The sequence below is a fragment of the Typopeltis vanoorti genome, chromosome 10 (assembly GCF_054136105.1).
Source record: "Typopeltis vanoorti isolate ZY-2024b chromosome 10, IOZ_Tvanoo_1.0, whole genome shotgun sequence".
Taxonomy (NCBI): Eukaryota; Metazoa; Arthropoda; class Arachnida; order Uropygi; family Thelyphonidae; genus Typopeltis; species Typopeltis vanoorti.
This window is the reverse complement of record NC_143558.1, coordinates 9,728,648-9,747,599: the sequence shown is the minus strand read 5'-3', so window position 1 is coordinate 9,747,599 and position 18,952 is coordinate 9,728,648. Positions and strand designations below refer to the sequence as shown.

Here is an 18,952-nt window from a genome sequence, read left to right as displayed (position 1 = left end):
GTAGCTGAAATGTTTTACTTGTTCCACAGGTTCTCCTTTCACAACATAGTTGACATTTTCAATGATTCTGCCTATTTTCATTGTCTTTGTCTTTTTATTGCTGACCTTCATACCATATCTATTACAACAACTATTCAATTTAGTCAGAGAATCTTGCAGACTTGTAGCGGATTTATTTAGAAGTATAACATCATCCGCATAAACCAAAGAGCTGACATTAACATCTCCAATTTTGATATCATGTTTAATACCACTTTCCTTCATAATGTGATCCATATAGATAATGAATAACAGAGGGGATAACGTATATCCTTGTCTCACACCAGATTTAACATTAAACCATCTTCCTGTACTTCCTTCAATTCTAACTGCTGACATACAACTCAAATAGAGACTAAGTATTGCTTGATATAATGCCCCATTGACAACATATAACTGCAGCGTATCGAATAGCTTCTCCCTTGGCACCTTGTCATATTCCTTTTCCAAATCGACAAAACTTAAATACAGATCTCTGTTATATTCCCATGCTTTCTCGACTATTTGTCGTAAAGTGAAGATCTGATCCTGACAGCCTCTATCTGGCCTGAATTCAGCTTGTTCTTCACCAAGCTTTTCTTCCACAATTCTTCTCAACCGTTTCTCAAGTTTACTTGCATAGATCTTGCCAGGAACACTCAGTAGGGAAATACCTCTGTAATTCTCACATTCAGTTTTATTTCCCTTTTTATATATGGGTACTATGAGAGCTCTACTCCAATCATCGGGAATACGTCCCTCTGTCCAGGCTTTCTGAACTATACAGTGCAGTAACTGTAAGACTCTTATACCACCATACTTCAGCATTTCTGGTCGAATATCATCTACTCCTGCTGCCTTTCCACATTTCAAGCCTTTCATGGATTTTTCTACTTCAAGTATGGATATGTATTCCTGACTGCATGCCTGGTCAGTGTTTTTACCACTGTGCTGTCATCACTGCTTGTTTCATTTAGCAGTTTTTCAAAGTAATTACTCCATACTTCAAGGATATCTTTTTCTCCCGTTTTCATGTCACCTTTATCATCTGTAACTACTTTTACAGCACTCTTTCCTCCATTCCTAAGCTTCTTGAACAACCTCCAGAATATTTTGCCACTTTCTTGATATTTATTTTCTATATTCTTGCCAAAGTCCTCCAATGACTTTTGTTTAGCTAGTTTTACACAGTGTTGAGCATTCTTGCATTTGTCTCTATATTCTCTAAGAGCACAAGCTGACTTATTTGACAGGAACTTTTGATATGCTTTCTTCTTTTCCTTCACTGCCGCTTTAACTGCCTGTGTCCACCAGGGAGTTCTGATTTTTCTATCCTTGCAGACAACCTCACGACATGCCTCTCTAGCAGAATCAATCAATGTTTTCTTCAGAGTTTGCCACTGAATCTCCAAGATTTGATTCCTGTTCTCAAACTCTTTCATTTTTTCTTCAATAATCTTTCTGTATTTTAGTCTACGGTTCACATCTGAGAGCTGCTCAACTTTTATTCGCTTTAAAACTTTCTTACATGTTATTCTTTTGAATATGAAATTAAATTTTATCCTGCTCAAGACTAAATAGTGATCACTTCCAATTTCAAATCCTCTGTACACTCTGTTGTCCTGCACCAGGGAGAAAACATAACTGTTCAACAATAACATAGTCAATGAGACTTTTCTTATTTCTAGCCTCTTCTCTCCATGTGAATTTGTGCACATTTTTATGTTGGAACATGGTGTTAGTAATAACTAGTCCATGTCCTGAACAGAAATCCAACAGATATTTGCCATTATTATTAGCTTTGCTCTTTTCTCCAAATTTTCCCAAATATTTTTGTATGTCTCACAATCATTTCCTACTCTGCTATTTAGATCCCCAACAAGGACCAACTTTTCCTTTTTCATTGTGTCAGTTGCTTTCTCTAAAGCTTCAAAAAATTCCTCCACTTATACCTTAGTAGAACCTTCTGTGGGACCATAGGCACAAATAAGTCTATTTCCATTTCTTTGCCATTCAGGCTTCTTACATTGATAGTACCGATTTTTAACTCTGGTGATGTTGAGTTGGGGTTTGTTTTCAGATTTGTTCCAGTAGCTGACTTTTCGCTGTTCACCCTGGTTCCCTGGCGAAAACACCGGGAGGCGTTGTTTAACCGGGCGATGCCCCAGCCGGCATGAAATTTTGTCATGTTGTACCATCATTTTTTATTTTGGTTTAACCAATAAGAATACAATTTGGTTGGCTAAATCCCAAATTGCCAGCCCATCCTCGTTCGTTCAGTATCCAAGTAGATACCCAACAGGGTGCACCATGAGAAGGTGAGGATTGGGCATTAGGTCAGAAGCCCTGGTCGGTTCTCCACATTCCTTTAAAGGCTATGTGGAGGTATCCTTTCAGTTATACAGCTTTGACTCTTAAGCTCCCAGTGACTTATTCTTAAAATAAATCATTAGCATTGTATTCAAACTGGTAGTGAATAACAACTACCTGAAAACGTTCTCATCCACCAGTCCCTTAGTCATCAAAATATACTGATATGTCAAAACATGTTTCGAATTAAAATATATCTTCAATAGTAAAAAATAATCATTTTAGTGCACTTTTATATTTTTGCTTTCATGTTTAATTATATTTTATTATCAGCCTTGTTGGAGGTTTAATGGAATATTTAGAGCACTAGGAAAGGATTAAAACTAATTTTAATGCTTCCAATATTTCATCTCAGTCAGTGAGACATCTCTATGGATTGCAAATAATCCTTATAACACACACACACACACACACACACACACAAAGATGACAATACTAAATGAAACATATGGGCATTTGTAGGCGGCCTAGGATATAAAGTGGGACCTCTGAAAATTGTTTCCCAAATAGTGGTTTTCTTCCAAGAGATCATGTGGGTTGTATCCAATACATGGTCTGCAAGGCCAGATTGACCATAGTCAATCTCCTGGAAGAAACCACCATGCTTCACCATAATAAATTGAAAAAGGAAAAACTGTTTTTAAAATCTGCAGTGGCACTCAGAAATCAACTGAATTTAAATACAGATGATAAAACTTCCCAAAATTTGTGAGACAATAAGTGTCAGAGGTCCCACTTTACATCCTAGGCCACCTACAAATGCTTATAGAGAGCACACTACAACACTACATAGGACTTTTGAGTCACCCATGTGTTTCATTTAGTATTGTGTCTTCTTTGTGTGTGTGTGTGTGTGTGTGTGTGTGTGAGTCTTTAGTGGTAGATAAATTTTATCTTCTCACATCAGATCATTAACCTGCTTATTGTTGGCATGTGAAAAAAGTTTAAAATTTGGTTTCTAAGGAGGATTTTCTAAATTATCCAACTATTAAGTCTACCAATGGTATTAATGTATGATACATTTACCAGCTTTCTTGAGTCATGTTTCCTAAAAAGATAAACATATAAATAGTTTGGTATTGAATATTGTATCATAAAAAATTTGATTTTTCAATATAAGTTGATTTACTGAACATTTCTTGTCTAAGATGGCTTAACATCAAATTGAGTTGAAAACCAAAAAGTAACTTCTTGCTTAACCACTACAAAACTTTTATCAAAATTGATATAAAACAAAGCTTACCTTTTTTTTTTTTTTAAATACATTTAAAATTAGCTAAGATCATCACAAACATTTTGAAATTGAGTTTTTAATGAGAATGATAACCTCTGAACAATTTGAAGAGGAATTACTGGTAAACAGCTCATATTATGTTGAAAGTTTATTTTTCACTTGGTTAGACTATAGTAAATTTAGTTTAATCCTTTATCCAAGGGTGAGCAAACAAAGTTTGCGCCTGAAAATATCTTCCGGACTGAGGTAAGGTACTACAACACCAGACAACTCGCAGCAAAGGTGGATCAAGCTCTCAACTCCTTGTCTCAGGATCTCCCATAATGCACAGCACATCTCCTTACAGACATCAGAGCTTGATCCACCTTTGCTGCAAGTTTCCCGGTGTTGTACTACCTTACCTCAGTCCTGAAGATATGTTCAGGCACAAACTTTGTTGGCACACACTTGAATAAAGGATTAAACTAAATTTATAATAGTCTAACTAAGTGAAAAATAAACTTTCAACATCTTTCTCTAAATCCTGAGTAATTTAATAATAAGGTAGCACACCTTTTGGCAACTCCTATAGGTAAGGATGACCTCTCCTATTGCTTCTGCCTTAGTGTCTTAATTCTGGGCTTAGCTCCCACTGATGAGACCTCAATAAAGGTCGAAGCTGTTATGGGTAGTGCCCCCATCCTTTTAATGCATAGCAGTATACATGTCTGCAAGGATATGTGCTGTGCATTATGGGAGATACTGAAACAAGGAGTTGAGAGCTTGATCAACCTTTGCTGCGAGTTGCCTGGTATTGTACTACCTTACCTCAGTTATGAAGATATTTTCAGGCGCAAACTTTGTTTGCTCACACTTTTATAGCCTGCATTATGAAATCTCTCTTCAGTACAAGATTTTTTTCCCCCCTGTTGCCACTCCTACATGTCTATACAGATTTTTAAAATGTCCTATGAAATGGCACTACAGCTGGAATAGTTTTTATAGAACAATAACAAAGATAATTTTCACTATCAGAAAAGAGCAATGATAAATTCATTATTTCAAAGCAATTGAAAGTAATTAAAAACATTTAAAATACTTTAGTAAGAAAAATAATATTAAATTTACTGAGATAACCACAAGAAGAACATACAAGGATATAAGAACATAAGTTACCTTCATAACTCTGCTACTACTATGTTCTTTCTTGTGGTTATCTTAGTAGATTTAATATTATTTTTGTTCTAGATATTTATCAGATTAATGTATCAGTTTATATGCACAAATTCACATGGAGAGAAGAGGCAAGGAATAAGAAGTCTCTATTATTGATAGTGATGTTTTCTCCCTGGTTCAGGACACCAGAGTGTACAGAGGATTTGAAATTGGAAGTGATCACTATTTAGTTTCAAGCAGGATAAAATTATATTTCATATTCAAAAGAATAATATGTAAGAAAGTTTTAAAGCAAGTGAATAAAAGATGAGCAACTCTCAGATGTGAACTGTAGACTAAAATACACAAAGATTATTGAAGAAAAAATGAAAGAGTTTGAGAACAGGAATCAAACCTTGGAGATTCAGTGCAAACTCTGAAGAAAACGTTGATTGATTCTGCCAGAGAGGCATGTGGTGAGGTTGTCTGCAAGGATAAAAAAATCAGAACTCCCTGGTGGACACAGGAAGTTAAAGAGACAGTGAAAGAAAAGAAGAAAGCATATCAAAAGTTCCTGTCAAATAAGTCAACTTGTGCTCTTAGAGAATACAGAGACAAATGCAAGAATGCTAAACACTGCGTAAAACTAGCTAAACAAAAGTCACGAGAGGACTTTGGCAAGAATATAGAAAATAAATATCAAGAAGGTAGAAAAATATTCTGGAGGTTGTTGAAGCTTAGGAATGAGGGAAAGAGTGCTGTAAAAGGAGTTAGAGATGGTAAAGGCAATATATCCATACATGAAGTAGAAAAAGCCAAAAAGGCTTGAAATGTGGAAAGTCTGCAGGAGTAGATGATATTCGACCAGAAATGCTGAAGTATGGTGGTATAAAAGTGTTACAGTGGCTGCACTGCATAGTTCAGAAAGCCTGGACTGAGGGACGAATTCCCGATGATTGGAGTAGAGCTCTCATAGTACCCATATATAAAAAGGGAAATAAAACTGAATGTGAGAATTACAGACTTATTTCCCTACTGAGCGTTCCTGGAAAGATATATACCAGTACACTTGAGAAACTGGTTGAGAAGAATTGTGGAAGAAATGCTTGGTGAAGAACAAGCTGGATTCAGGCCAAATAGAGGCTGTCAGGATAAGATCTTCACTTTACGACAAATAGTTGAGAAAGCATGGGAATATAATAGAGATTGTATTTAAGTTTTGTCGATTTGGAAAAAGCATATGACAAGATGCCAAGAGAGAAGCTATTCAATACGCTACAGTTATATGGTGTCAATGGGGCATTATATCAAGCAATACTTAGTCTTTATTTGAGTTGTAAGTCAGCAGTTAGAATTGAAGGAAGTACAGGAAGATGGTTTAACGTTAAATTTGGTGTCAGACAAGAATGTACATTATCCCCTCTGTTATTCATTATCTATATGGATCACATTATGAAGGAAAGTGGTATTAAACATGATATCAAAACTGGAGATGTTAATGTCAGCTCTTTGCTTTATGCGGATGATGTTATACTTCTAAATAAATCCACTACAAGTCTGCAAGATTCTCTGACTAAATTGAATAACTGTTGTAATAGATATGGTATGAAGGTTAGCAATAAAAAGACAAAGACAATGAAAATAGGCAGAATCATTGAAAATGTCAACTGTGTTGTGAATGGAGAACTTGTGGAACAAATAAAACATTTCAGCTACTTAGGCACGATTTTTACTGAAGATGGTAAATTAAATATAGAAATAGACAACAGAATCAGCAAAGCTGGTATGGAAGTCAATTGAATAAATTCATATGGAATAAGAGAGAAATTAGTTGGAACACTAAATTAGCTGTCTACAAGACAGTGTTCAAACCAGTTTTAACTTATGGATTTGAGAGCTGGGTCAGAAGTAAAACACTTGACCAAAGACTAGAGACTGCAGATATGAGAGTCCTAAGAAAGATTATAGGCGTGAACAGATGGCATCAATGGCAATATCATATTAAAAACAAGGATATTAGTAAAGAACTTGACATTGTCAACATCCAGGAATGCATTAGCAGAGCTAATCTCAGGTGGTATGGTCACTTAAACAGAATGGGCAAAGAAAGATTAGCAAAACAAGTATTCTCTGCCAGGTTGGCAGCAAAACGATCCAGAGGAAGACCAAGATATAGGTGGATTGATATGGTACAAAGTGCCTTAGACGATAGAAATATAAGCTCTGATAATGTTGGATTCTTGACAAGTAACAGACTGATTTGTAGGAAAATTGTAGATAGGAAATTAATAATGATGTAATTTTTTTTTCATGTAGTACTATCATATCCTGTACACCCCTTGAGGGTACATGGCAGGAATTTGATGATGTTTATCAGAACTTTCCAGATCCTCCCCCTTTGTATACATCACCTACTGAAAAAATTCTTTCCACATTTTTCTCACTATAATCTTCTGTGGGACCACAGGTACAAATAAGTTTTACTGTTCAAAACGCCATTTATACTGCTCACACTCTACTTGATACTGCCTACAATTCAAGATTATCTTCGTATTTAGTGCTTAGGAGATACTATTAAAATATACAAAATATGAGAAAGGAAAAATAATCATGCACAAAACAATACATATATACAATATCTTAAGAGACTGTAAACCACTCAAATTCACAATGGAAATAACTATACAAAAGTATTACCTATGAAAGACTGCAATCTAATTTGTTTGAAATTGAAGTGTGAATCTTTATCACTACGTCCAGTTTCATGTTCCCAATATACAAGCCAGTTGCCTTTCAGATGTCTTTGGCTATTTTCCATTCTTCTGTTGAAAGAGATACAAAGTAATTCTGGCTTATATGTTGGTTATCTGTAATTGTATTACTTAAGGAAATTAGCAACATACACAATATAGAAAAAACATTTAATTACTACCTTTAATATTTCAGCAAAGTCAAACAGATGCAACAGATGCAACTTTTGGAATAGATTTGGTGTAGTCAATGTTCTGGAGGGGAGGATTTGGTGGGGATTGTAGCTAATGGCTACAATCCTCACCAAATTCAGAAAATATTAAAGGAAACCACATTCATCTTTTTTCTCTCCAGAACAAACTATGTCAAATCTATTACTATCCTATATATCCAAGACACATCTGAAAAACCTGACAAAAATTCTAAAAAGATACAACCTTATAACCACTTATAGATCATATACAAAATTGGCATCCCTTATTTACTTCCTCAAAGAAGAGCCACAGTCCCTAGACCTGTCAGATGTCTGCCAAGTTCCACAGTAGCAAGCTGTCCTGTTATGGATAAAAAAGGCAAGGCATCCAACAACAGAATTACTGAACACAAAGACTACATCCAGTTCCACCACTATAGCCACTCATGGCTTGAGCATGCTCTGACTCAAATCTGGAAAGCACTCACCCTGAGAACTTCAGCCCATCAAGAACACCCATCCCAGTCCACTAGGGAGAACTATTTAGGACTTTAGACATACCTTTGTTCTGTTTTAGTCATACTTTATGTAGTACCTACACATATCAGTTTGTTCATTATTCCCTGATGATGGGGAAAAAACTTAAACTTAAGTTTTTTCTAATTAATATTCAGTATATCATTTTGTTAATAAGTTATTATTACATTGTTAATTTTCTTAAATAATAGCATTAGAGATACAAAATAAACAACTAATGATCATATCAGATATTTGAATGCATAGGGAAGACTATTGTATTGGCTAACATTCATGTTGTTTTGATTGTATTAACTCATAACATTACATCAGGACAAATAAAGTGTGGATTTAAGTTTGCAGGTATTTCACTAGATTCATCTAGTATCCTCAGATGCACAAAGCAATCAAAAGCAAAACACTACACTACATTACAAGATAGTAAAACTTTTCAAATTTTGTAAATAGTAAGAACTGAAGTCCTGGCATGTACCCTTTGAGGCTTTTGAGACAGATGTAATCTTAGCCTGTGAGCCTGAATGCAGGCTTCAAAATTTTAGTCTCTCAATTTTTGGATAAATTAATGAAGCAATATAAAATTAAGAGAGTACTTCATTGCTGCTGATTACTTCAAAAACAGTACTAAAGACATGCGCATTACTGTACACCATGCCTTTCAGATTTATAATGTCCTCAATGTTGTTTTCTTCTATTTAATCATGTGTGACATACAATCATGTATGTGTGTATGTATTATAATGTATTAAGGATCAAAGCTGTAAAACTTAGAGGAGACCTCCACATAGCCTTTAAAGGAATGCGGAGAACCGGCCAGGGCTTCTGACCTAATATCCAATCCTCGCCTTCTCATGGTGCACCCTGTTGGGTATCTACTTGGATACTGAACGGACGAGGATGGGCTGGCAATTTGGGATTTAGCCGACCAAATTGTATTCTTATTGGTTAAACCAAAATATAGAATGATGGTACAACATGACAAAATTTCATGCCGGCTGGGGCGTCGCCTGGTTAAAGAACCCCGTTGTTTTCACCAGGGAACCAGGGCGAACAGCGAAAAGTCAGCTACTGGAACAAATCTGAAAATAAACCCCAACTCAACATCACCAGAGTTAAAGATCAGTACTATCAATGTAAGAAGCCTGAATTGCAAAGAAATGGAGCTAGCTGAGGAATTAGATAAGTACCAGATCGACATAATAGGGGTGACTGAAACAAAAAAGACCAAAACTGGCGAGATCTTTCGGAGCAATAAATACAAAATGTTATATTCAGGCAATGACAATCAAGAAAAAGAAGCAGTAGCCATAGTATTCAAAACTAAATACGAGGCTAATCTTCTTGAATGGCAGCCAGTCTCAAGTAGAGTAATGTGGGCAAATATGAGAATGGGGAACTGGACAATGAGACTTATTTGTGCCTATGGTCCCACAGAAGGTTCTACTAAGGTAGAAGTGGAGGAATTTTTTGAGGCTTTAGAAAAAGCAACTGACACAATGAAAAAAGAAAAGTTGGTCCTTGGTGGGGATCTAAATAGCAGAGTTGGAAATGATTGTGAGACACAAAAATATTTTGGGAAAATTTGGAGAAAAGAGCAAAGCTAATAATAATGGCAAATATCTGTTGGATTTCTGCTCAGGACATGGACTAGTTATTACTAACACCATGTTCCAACATAAAAATGTGCACAAATTCACATGGAGAGAAGAAGCTAGGAATAAGAAAAGTCTCACTGACTATGTTATTGTTGATAGTGATGTTTTCTCCCTGGTGCAGGACACCAGAGTGTACAGAGGATTTGAAATTGGAAGTGATCACTATTTAGTCTTGAGCAGGATAAAATTTAATTTCATATTCAAAAGAATAACATGTAAGAAAGTTTTAAAGCGAATAAAAGTTAAGCAGCTCTCAGATGTGAACTGTAGACTAAAATACAGAAAGATTATCGAAGAAAAAATGAAAGAGTTTGAGAACAGGAACCAAACTTTAGAGATTCAAACTTTAGAGATCTTGAAGAAAACCCTGATTGATTCAGCCAGAGAGGCATGTGGTGAGATTGTCTGTAAGGATAAAAAAATCAGAACTCCCTGGTGGACACAGGAAGTTAAAGAGGCAGTGAAGGAAAAGAAGAAAGAATATCAAAAGTTCCTGGCAAATAAGTCAGCTTTTACTCTTACAGAATACAGAGACAAATGCAAGAATGCTAAACACTGTGTAAAACTAGCTAAACAAAAGTCATGGGAGGACTTTGGCAAGAATATAGAAAATAAATATCAAGAAGGTGGCAAAATATTCTGGAGGTTGTTGAAGAAGCTTAAGAATGGAGAAAAGAGTGCTGTAAAAGGAATTAGAGATGATAAAGGTGACATGAAAACGGGAGAAAAAGATATCCTTCAAGTATGGAGTAATTACTTTGTAAAACTGTTAAATGAAACAAGCAGTGATCACAGCACATTGGTAAAAAACACTGACCAGGAATGCAGTCAGGAATACATATCCATACTTGAAGTAGAAAAAGAAATCAAAGACTTGAAATGTGGAAAGGCAGCAGGAGTAGATGATAATCGACCAGAAATGCTGAAGTATGGTGGTATAAAAGTCTTCCAGTGGCTGCACTGCATAGTTAAGAAAGCCTGGACAGAGGGATGAATTCCCAATGATTGGAGTAGAGCTCTCATAGTACCCATATATAAAAAGGGAAATAAAACTGAATGTGAGAATTACAGAGGTATTTCCCTACTGAGTGTTCCTGGCAAGATCTATGCAAGTTTACTTGAGATCAGTTGAGAAGAATTGTGGAAGAAAAGCTTGGTAAAGAACAAACTGGATTCAGGCCAAATAGAGGCTGTCAGGATCAGATCTTCATTTTACGATAATTAGTCGAGAAAGCATGGAAATTTAACAAGGATCTGTATTTAAGTTTTGTCGATCTGGAAAAGGCATATGACAAGGTGCCAAGAGAGAAGCTATTCAATACGCTGCAGTTATATGGTGTCAATGGGGCATTATATCAAGCAATACTTAGTCTTTATTTGAGTTGTAAGTCAGCAGTTAGAACTGAAGTACAGGAAGATGGTTTAATGTTAAATCTGGTGTGAGACAAGGATGTACATTATCCCCTCTGTTATTCATTATCTATATGGATCACATTATGAAGGAAAGTGGTATTAAAAATGATATCAAAATTGGAGATGTTAATGTCAGCTCTTTGCTTTATGCGGATGATGTTATACTTCTACATAAATCTGCTACAAGTCTGCAAGATTCTCTGACTAAATTCAATAGCTATTGTGATAGATATGGTATGAAGGTCAGTAATAAAAAGACGAAGACAATGAAAATAGGCAGAATCATTGAAAATGTCAACTGTGTTGTGAATGGAGAACCTGTGGAACAAGTAAAACATTTCAGCTATTTAGGCACGAATTTTACTGAAGATGGTAAATTAAATATAGAAATAGACAACAGAATCAGCAAAGCTGGTATGGTGGGAAGTCAATTGATTAAATTCATATGGAATAAGAGAGAAATTAGTCGGAACACTAAATTAGCTGTATACAAGACAGTGTTCAAACCAGTTTTAACTTATGGATCTGAGAACTGGGTCAGAAGTAAAACACTTGACCAAAGACTAGAGACCACAGATATGAGAGTCCTGAGAAAGATTATAGGCGTGAACAGATGGCATCAATGGCAATATCATATTAAAAACGAGGATATTAGGAAAGAACTTGACATGTCAGCATCCAGGAGTGCATTAGCAGAGCTAATCTCAGGTGGTATGGTCACTTAAACAGAATGGGCGAGGAAAGATTAGCAAAACAAGCGTTCCCTGCCAGGTTGGCAGCAAAACGACCCAGAGGAAGACCAAGATACAGGTGGATTGATGCGGTACAGTGTTTTAGACGACAGAAATATAAGATCTGATAATGTTGGAGTCTTGACAAGTAACAGACTGATTTGGAGGAAAATTGTAGATAGGATGTTAGTAATGGTGTAATTTTTTTCATGTAGTACTATCATATCCTGTACACCCCTTGAGGGTACATGGCAGGAATTAATTTGATGATGATGATGATGGTTATGCTTTTCAACAGAGAGTGAGGGTTCTACTTGTTTTTAAAAAGTGGTTAACTGAACTGCTGTGTTAAGGTATGGAATGCAGCATTTTTAAGTGAACAATCAAATAGGTATCTTTTAATATTCCAGGCAGTACTTCCCATCCATACAACTGCCAACACTGTATAAACAACAAATGCAACCAATCTTTGAATATCACTGACAGATTTGGGATAGTACACCAAAACCTCCCTAATAATGCTGAATACTATCTAGAGGTCAATCCAATTAATTGATGATTCTTTCTCTTACCGATTCACTCAAATTTGCTAATAGAGGACAGTCAGTGAAGACTGGTGATAAGAAGAGTGTAGAAAGACAAGCAATTACTTTTGAATTAAGATAATAATACAGGATTAATTTGTGACTTTTTTTAATTTATTTTTTATTGGAAAGTTTTTCCCCTTGTTTAGAAATTAAATTAAGCCATTCAAGAAATTATATTCTTGTTAAATCCTTTATTCAAGTGAAAGCAAACAAAGTTTGCAAGTGCAAAATGACTAGGCTACTTGTATACAGAGGCTGATGACTTCATATCAATTTATGTTTTTATGTGTGGTTCCTGCCCACGAAAGATTATTATAAACCTATAGTACATTTTTTCAATGTGGGTGGGCTTAGGATTTTTATTTTTATTTTTTGCTATTTTTATCAATTTTTATTTTATTTTTTTGCTATTTTTATCAATTTTTATTTTATTTTTTTGCAATTTTTATCAATTTTTATTTTATTTTTTTGCAATTTTTAATTATTTTTACGTAGTCTGGAAACCCTGCTCTAGAGAACCAAATATGGAATTTTTTGAAGCCACTTCAGGCATCCAATAAAGGGAGATGGTCAATGAAATTCATATCCCACCTAAAATTGCCTTAATATCCCATAATGCAAAGCCCACTTTTCAGAAGTACATGTTGCTATACATTATGGAAAGTGTCACTACCCATACCAGTTTTGACCTTTATTGATGTCTCACCTGCAGCAGTTATACCAGGAAGTTGAATGAATACAGAAGTCACTTGTCAATATACACCACAGCAATTGATGTAAAGTCAGCCTCTATACACAAGTAGTCTAGTTGTTAAGCTACTTCACATGCAACTTGTGGATCAAGGATTTAACAAGAATATAATTTCTTGGCAACTTTAATTTAATTGAGTGTTTGATAGAAGCACAGTTTATAAAAAAACTGCATATTTTCTATTGCACTCAATATTTTTGATATGGCACCAATGCACAACACATCTTTCTTAGGGCAATTTAATGAGATTTTGTTCAGTGCAGTCTATGTGTATGTGTGAAATGTATTCTTTACAGTTTACAGAAAGAAAACAAGTGCCAAATGTGTGAGGTAAGTAAGAATGTTGCAGCTGAGTAGAGATCATTGACAAAATGATGAAAAAATGAGAAAGTCAGCACAGGATAAAGTTTTTTCAGGAGAATGCTGAGATCAGGTCATTGTGAGAGAAACAGAACACTAATGTGGTCACAGAACAAGTGATAGAGCTGAGGAGAGAGAGAGAGAAAGGAGAAATTCTTGTGTGGCATTCTGTGATATAAAAAGTGTTTAAAAGAGCATGGCAAAGTATTTCTAAGATATGGAGATTATTAGTGGGGCTGTGAAGGCAGCAAAGAGAAAGGTAAAATAAAAGAGTTGATTGTTTTGGCAGACAATGACTTAAAAGGAAAAAGTATAGTATGAGAGAAGATATGAAAGAGTTACTGGACTAAAAAAGAAGAGCAAAAGAGTAAGGATTATGATTCTGCTTCTAGAGTATGATTAAGGCAAACTGAGAGGATAGACATGACATATGAATCAATGAATAAGTTGTGCAGGAGGAATGCTGTATAGTTTACATAGACTGAATTTGATGGACAAAAGGATTTATATGACTGACGGACTGCACTTGAATGGATTCAGAGTTAGATAAGTGGGAAAAAAAGTATTACTCAATTGATAAGTGCAAAGACCAGAAAACTCAAAGAGGGAATGCAAGCAGACACCACTGAGATGAGCGAGTGTGATATTGGCATAACATGGCCAAAAGTTATAGGCATCAGTGAGACTTAGTTGGCAGAGGATTATTTAGTTATAGGAAGAGATGAGGGAATTAGTATTTTTAGGGAAGATAGAGAAGAATGGACAAGGGATATAACTGATGATAGCATATAAATTGCAGCCAAACACAAGGGGAAGCCAACAGGTGAACATAGATGTAGAAGGCAAAGCATTTAACAAATGGCAAAGGAGACTTGTGGTGTGAGATTGCTGGATCTGATAATGTCATCAAAGGATCTGCCCCATTATCAAGGTATATTGCCTCCCTTTGAGTGAGGGTGATCATGCAGTCTTGATCTAGGAGGTGGCCAAATATGTGAAATTTTCAGTTAAGAAGAAATATGTGTTGAACTACATAGTAGATAATTAAGACAAGCATAGGTGGCAAATTTGTTACAGCAGCCAAATAATTGCCTAAATTAGAAATTAAGGTAAATGCAAAATTTATGATCTATCACATGCTGCTGCTAATATTTGGTTAAGATGTAGCCAACATCATCATAAAATCAGAATCACTTAAACTCAATATCCTAGGAAATGAAACTGCACTTCTTAATTTATTACAACTAAGGCAGAATGCCACTCACATGATAATTAACTGGAGTTAAAAAAAATCTAAAGAGCTTCATCATCATCAAATTCCTGACATGTACCTTCAATTTTCCTCCAAATTAATCTGTTACCTATCAACATTCCAAAATTATCAGATCTTATATTTCTGTCTTCTCACTCCTCACCCTCTGCCAACCTGGCAGAGAACACTTGTTTTGCTAATCTTTCCTCTCTCATTCTGCTTAAGTGACCACACCACCACTACCACCACCTGAAATTAGCTCTACTAACACATTCCTGGATGCTAACAATGTCAAGTTCTTTCCTAACATCCTCATTTTTAATATGATATAGCCATTGACGGCATCTATTCGTGCCCCTAATCTTTCTCAGGACTCTCATATCTGAGTCTCTAGTCTTTGATCAAGTGTTTTATTTCTAACCCAGCTCTCAGATCCATAAGTTAAAATTGGTTTGTAATTAAACATGCAATTAAAAGACAAATACTATTAGTGGGTGGTAGATGGCATAATGTGGATGGTGGATTAAGTGTTAAAGATGACAGTGGGTTGTAGGATAGCGTGTCCTCTGGATAATGTGAATAAGAAAGTGAATGAGACTCAATGGAGATGTTATCCAATAATAATATTGCAACCATGTAAGTCTTGACTAGTGACATAACTACCTAAATGGTAAGCCAGCACAAAATTTTTCCAAGACCTTCCTATAGAAAATATTATTATTATTATTATTATTTAGGCTTCCATGGAGTCAAAAGACTCATCGTGGGAGGTCCTTCCTAGGAAACACAAAGTCTATCAAGACTCATCGTGGGAGGTCCCTCCTTGGAAACACAAAGTCTATCATACCACTCCTTAATCTCATTGACCGTTCTCGCTCTCACCACTATCAGGCAATGCATTCCACGGTTCAATCACCCTCCAAGCAAAGAAATCACTCCTCATCCTCTTGCTCACAGTTTCTTTTCATAACTTCCAGGGATGGCCCCTTGTCATCACTCCCCGCTGTTCAACCAAGCAAAAGAACTCCCCAGTGTCAACCCTGTAACCACCTCTCAACGGTTTAAAAGTTTCAATCACATCACCTCTCCTTCTTCTATCCACCAAACTCTGAAGTCCACATTCCCTCACATAAATTGATCATAAATGTATTAAACATTTATGATTAACAAGTGAAAAATTTCACTACCCAAGATTAACATTGTTAATAAAAATTAATTATTAATTGCCATTTAAAATTAAAGTCATCATAAACATAGTACAATTGGAAGAACAATGGTACATTGTGCCATTTAATTAGAAAAGGCCCGAGTTTGATTCTTGTCATGATGAGAAGAATCTTTATATGTTTTTTTTTTTTCAATTGAAGGCGAGTTATCTGATCTCATATGAAGGTAGCAGGACTTTTTCTCCCAGAAGCTTGGGTTTTTCATTCCACATACAGGCATCAGAACACAGCAATTTACAGACAAAAAATATTTAGCATTCTTATACCCATTTTTGATTTCTTACAAAGGTAGTTCAGTTGTTATTGGTGACAATACATATTGTTGGTGATAAAGATAGTGGGAGAATTAAGTAGTAGGGAAGATGGCGAGATGTTTGTAGCAGAGTGGAGTACAGTGGAATAGAGTGCCATCCTATGATGAGTAGAGTGTCATTCTATTATTGCATGACAATCCTTGGAGGTGTCAAGCAATAATAATCACGAGTGTGACGGTAATTTGATATTATAATTCTTATTCTTCCTATCTGCTCAACTGCATATATAGCAAATCATCAGCTTCTGCTAGAAAATAAACATAGCATGTGTGACATGTGGTTGTAAATATTAGCATGTTAATTTTATTAGCATGTCAAGTTTAAAAAGGATAATTCAGATAAAATATTAAATATTCCAAAGAAATGAAAAGTTTGGGAATTTTTCAAGGTAGTGAGAAACTCAGAAGCACAGTGCAAAAAATATTCAATAAAGTATGAATTAGTAACATTCAACAAAACATGGCATTATTCTGCAGAATGAAACAAAACAAGAAAGAAGGCAGCACTTCTAAACTAGCCACTGATATAATGTAATAATATCAAAAAGAACAAGCAAAATAAATTTTATTCGCTGCCAAGTTATCAAGCTGTTTCCAAATGTGAATGACAAAAGCTTGATAACTTAGCAGATGCCCAGAAGAATGTAAAGAAAAAATGTGAGAGCTAGAAGTTATCTGGTTTTAAATTGATACAGTAGAATAGTTGAGAAAAAAGAAAATTCCCTTAGGTTTTTTTTTATTTTTTTACCTTCCCCCAGGAAATACTTCTGAAATGATAACAGAAATAGCTATTAAATTATCTGCAATAAATACTTTTAACTTGGTTAAAGTATTAAGACTGAAATTTACTAATTAGAGCCTGAAGAGCCTATTTGTAAAAGAAAGTTCATTTTCTATAAAAATGTTACCCATGGTTAAGAAAAAAAGATCCATCAAAATAACCAAAAACAGTTTTGCCTAAGCTTACTGCAACAAAGAATAAAGGGTTCCGGTACATTTGCTTCCTAATTTTGAATGATCTGATAACCTATTTAGCATTCTTATACCCATTTTTGATTTCTTACAAAGGTAGTTCAGTGTTTTTAATCTAAATTTCTGTGGCATTTAAGTAAACTGTTGATTTCATTCATTTTTTTTTTAAAGTAAAGTAGAGTGAAAAAAAAAAGGGTGATTAAATAAAATACAGTACAATTAAGTGAGTTAAATTTTCACTAATTAAAATTTGCAAATGTAAATTATCAAACTATTTTCAAAAAAGAAATCTTTAGTATATCAAATAATTTTTGTAAATTTTTTAGACTTGAACTCAGACTCCACATCTTGGCTAGACGCAGCTTGGACTTGACATCTCGGCCAGACTCATGAAATCTCAAAACACAAGAGTCTTTCCAAAATCAAATTTGAATTCAAGTCAAATGGCAGCTACAAAAGTTTGCAAGACAGAGTATGCTGGATATTACTAAATATTTTATTTTCTAAATTATAATTAAATTCCTCACCTTTTCAGTGCACTGATATCATATTTTGGTACTTCTGCTGACTTCAGTGTATCTGAACCCTGAATATTAGGAACAGGATTTTCTCCAGCTGCTACTAAGTGACTTTCTTCTCCAAGGTGAACATCAATACGATTTCCAACAACAGCAACATTCTTCCCAAATTCTCCACTAACAAAACTGTCATCTTGGCCTAAAAATATAAACTTTTTATGGCAAACATCAGTATATCTTATAACTAAAATTATATTAAACTTGCGTTTTATATAAGGGATACTATTCAGTCGAAGAAAGCTATCTTATAAAAAGAGGACTATTCCCCCCCCCCTGCCCCACAAAAAGACTGGCAAGATTAGTGTTTTCAGACTGAACATCTTAAAACACCCTGACTGAAGATCTTACAGATGAGTTATTGAAGATCTCAGTTTGGAATGTAATGGAGTGTGCTATTATCAGATAAGCTATAAACATGACTTGACACCAATGAGAGAAGTGACAGAAGGAACAAGATAATGAAAGTAGAGAGAGATCTGGAGGGGAGGAGATACTCTAATACTGGTATGAAAATTATTTTTTTTTTTAATGGTGCAAGAACATCTATGGTCATGCTATGCCAAAATACGTGTAATAAATAAGTGGCATATATAGGTCTAAAATCTGCATATAAAAACAAATGAAACAGTTCTTAGACATACACATACAATAAGTAAAACAGTATAAAATGTTGTCATTGTAATAAATAGATATAAAAGGTGTATAAAACAGATGTCAAAAGAAATATAAAAAAGTATTATTATTATTATTTGACACCTCTAGGGAGTCCATAGACTCATCGAGGGAGGGCACCTGTTATCTACTGCCGATCACCACCACTAGTATTTCCACAGACAATCACAAACATCCATGCCCACAGCAGGATTCAAACCCACAGCCT

General features: G+C 35.1%; 1 protein-coding gene across 2 annotated transcripts in view; it reads right to left on the bottom strand.

Moving 5' to 3' along the window:
- Wdr81 (WD repeat domain 81) overlaps positions 1–18,952 on the bottom strand; it is a 369,840-nt gene that overhangs the window by 50,584 nt on the left and 300,304 nt on the right. For both annotated transcript variants that reach the window (XM_090398673.1, XM_090398674.1), the window contains 2 exons: positions 18,022–18,211; positions 7,454–7,578 (listed from right to left, as the gene is read on the bottom strand). In XM_090398673.1, the coding sequence (XP_090254799.1) occupies positions 7,454–7,578; positions 18,022–18,211 (315 nt within the window). The remainder of the gene's footprint in view (positions 1–7,453; positions 7,579–18,021; positions 18,212–18,952) is intronic.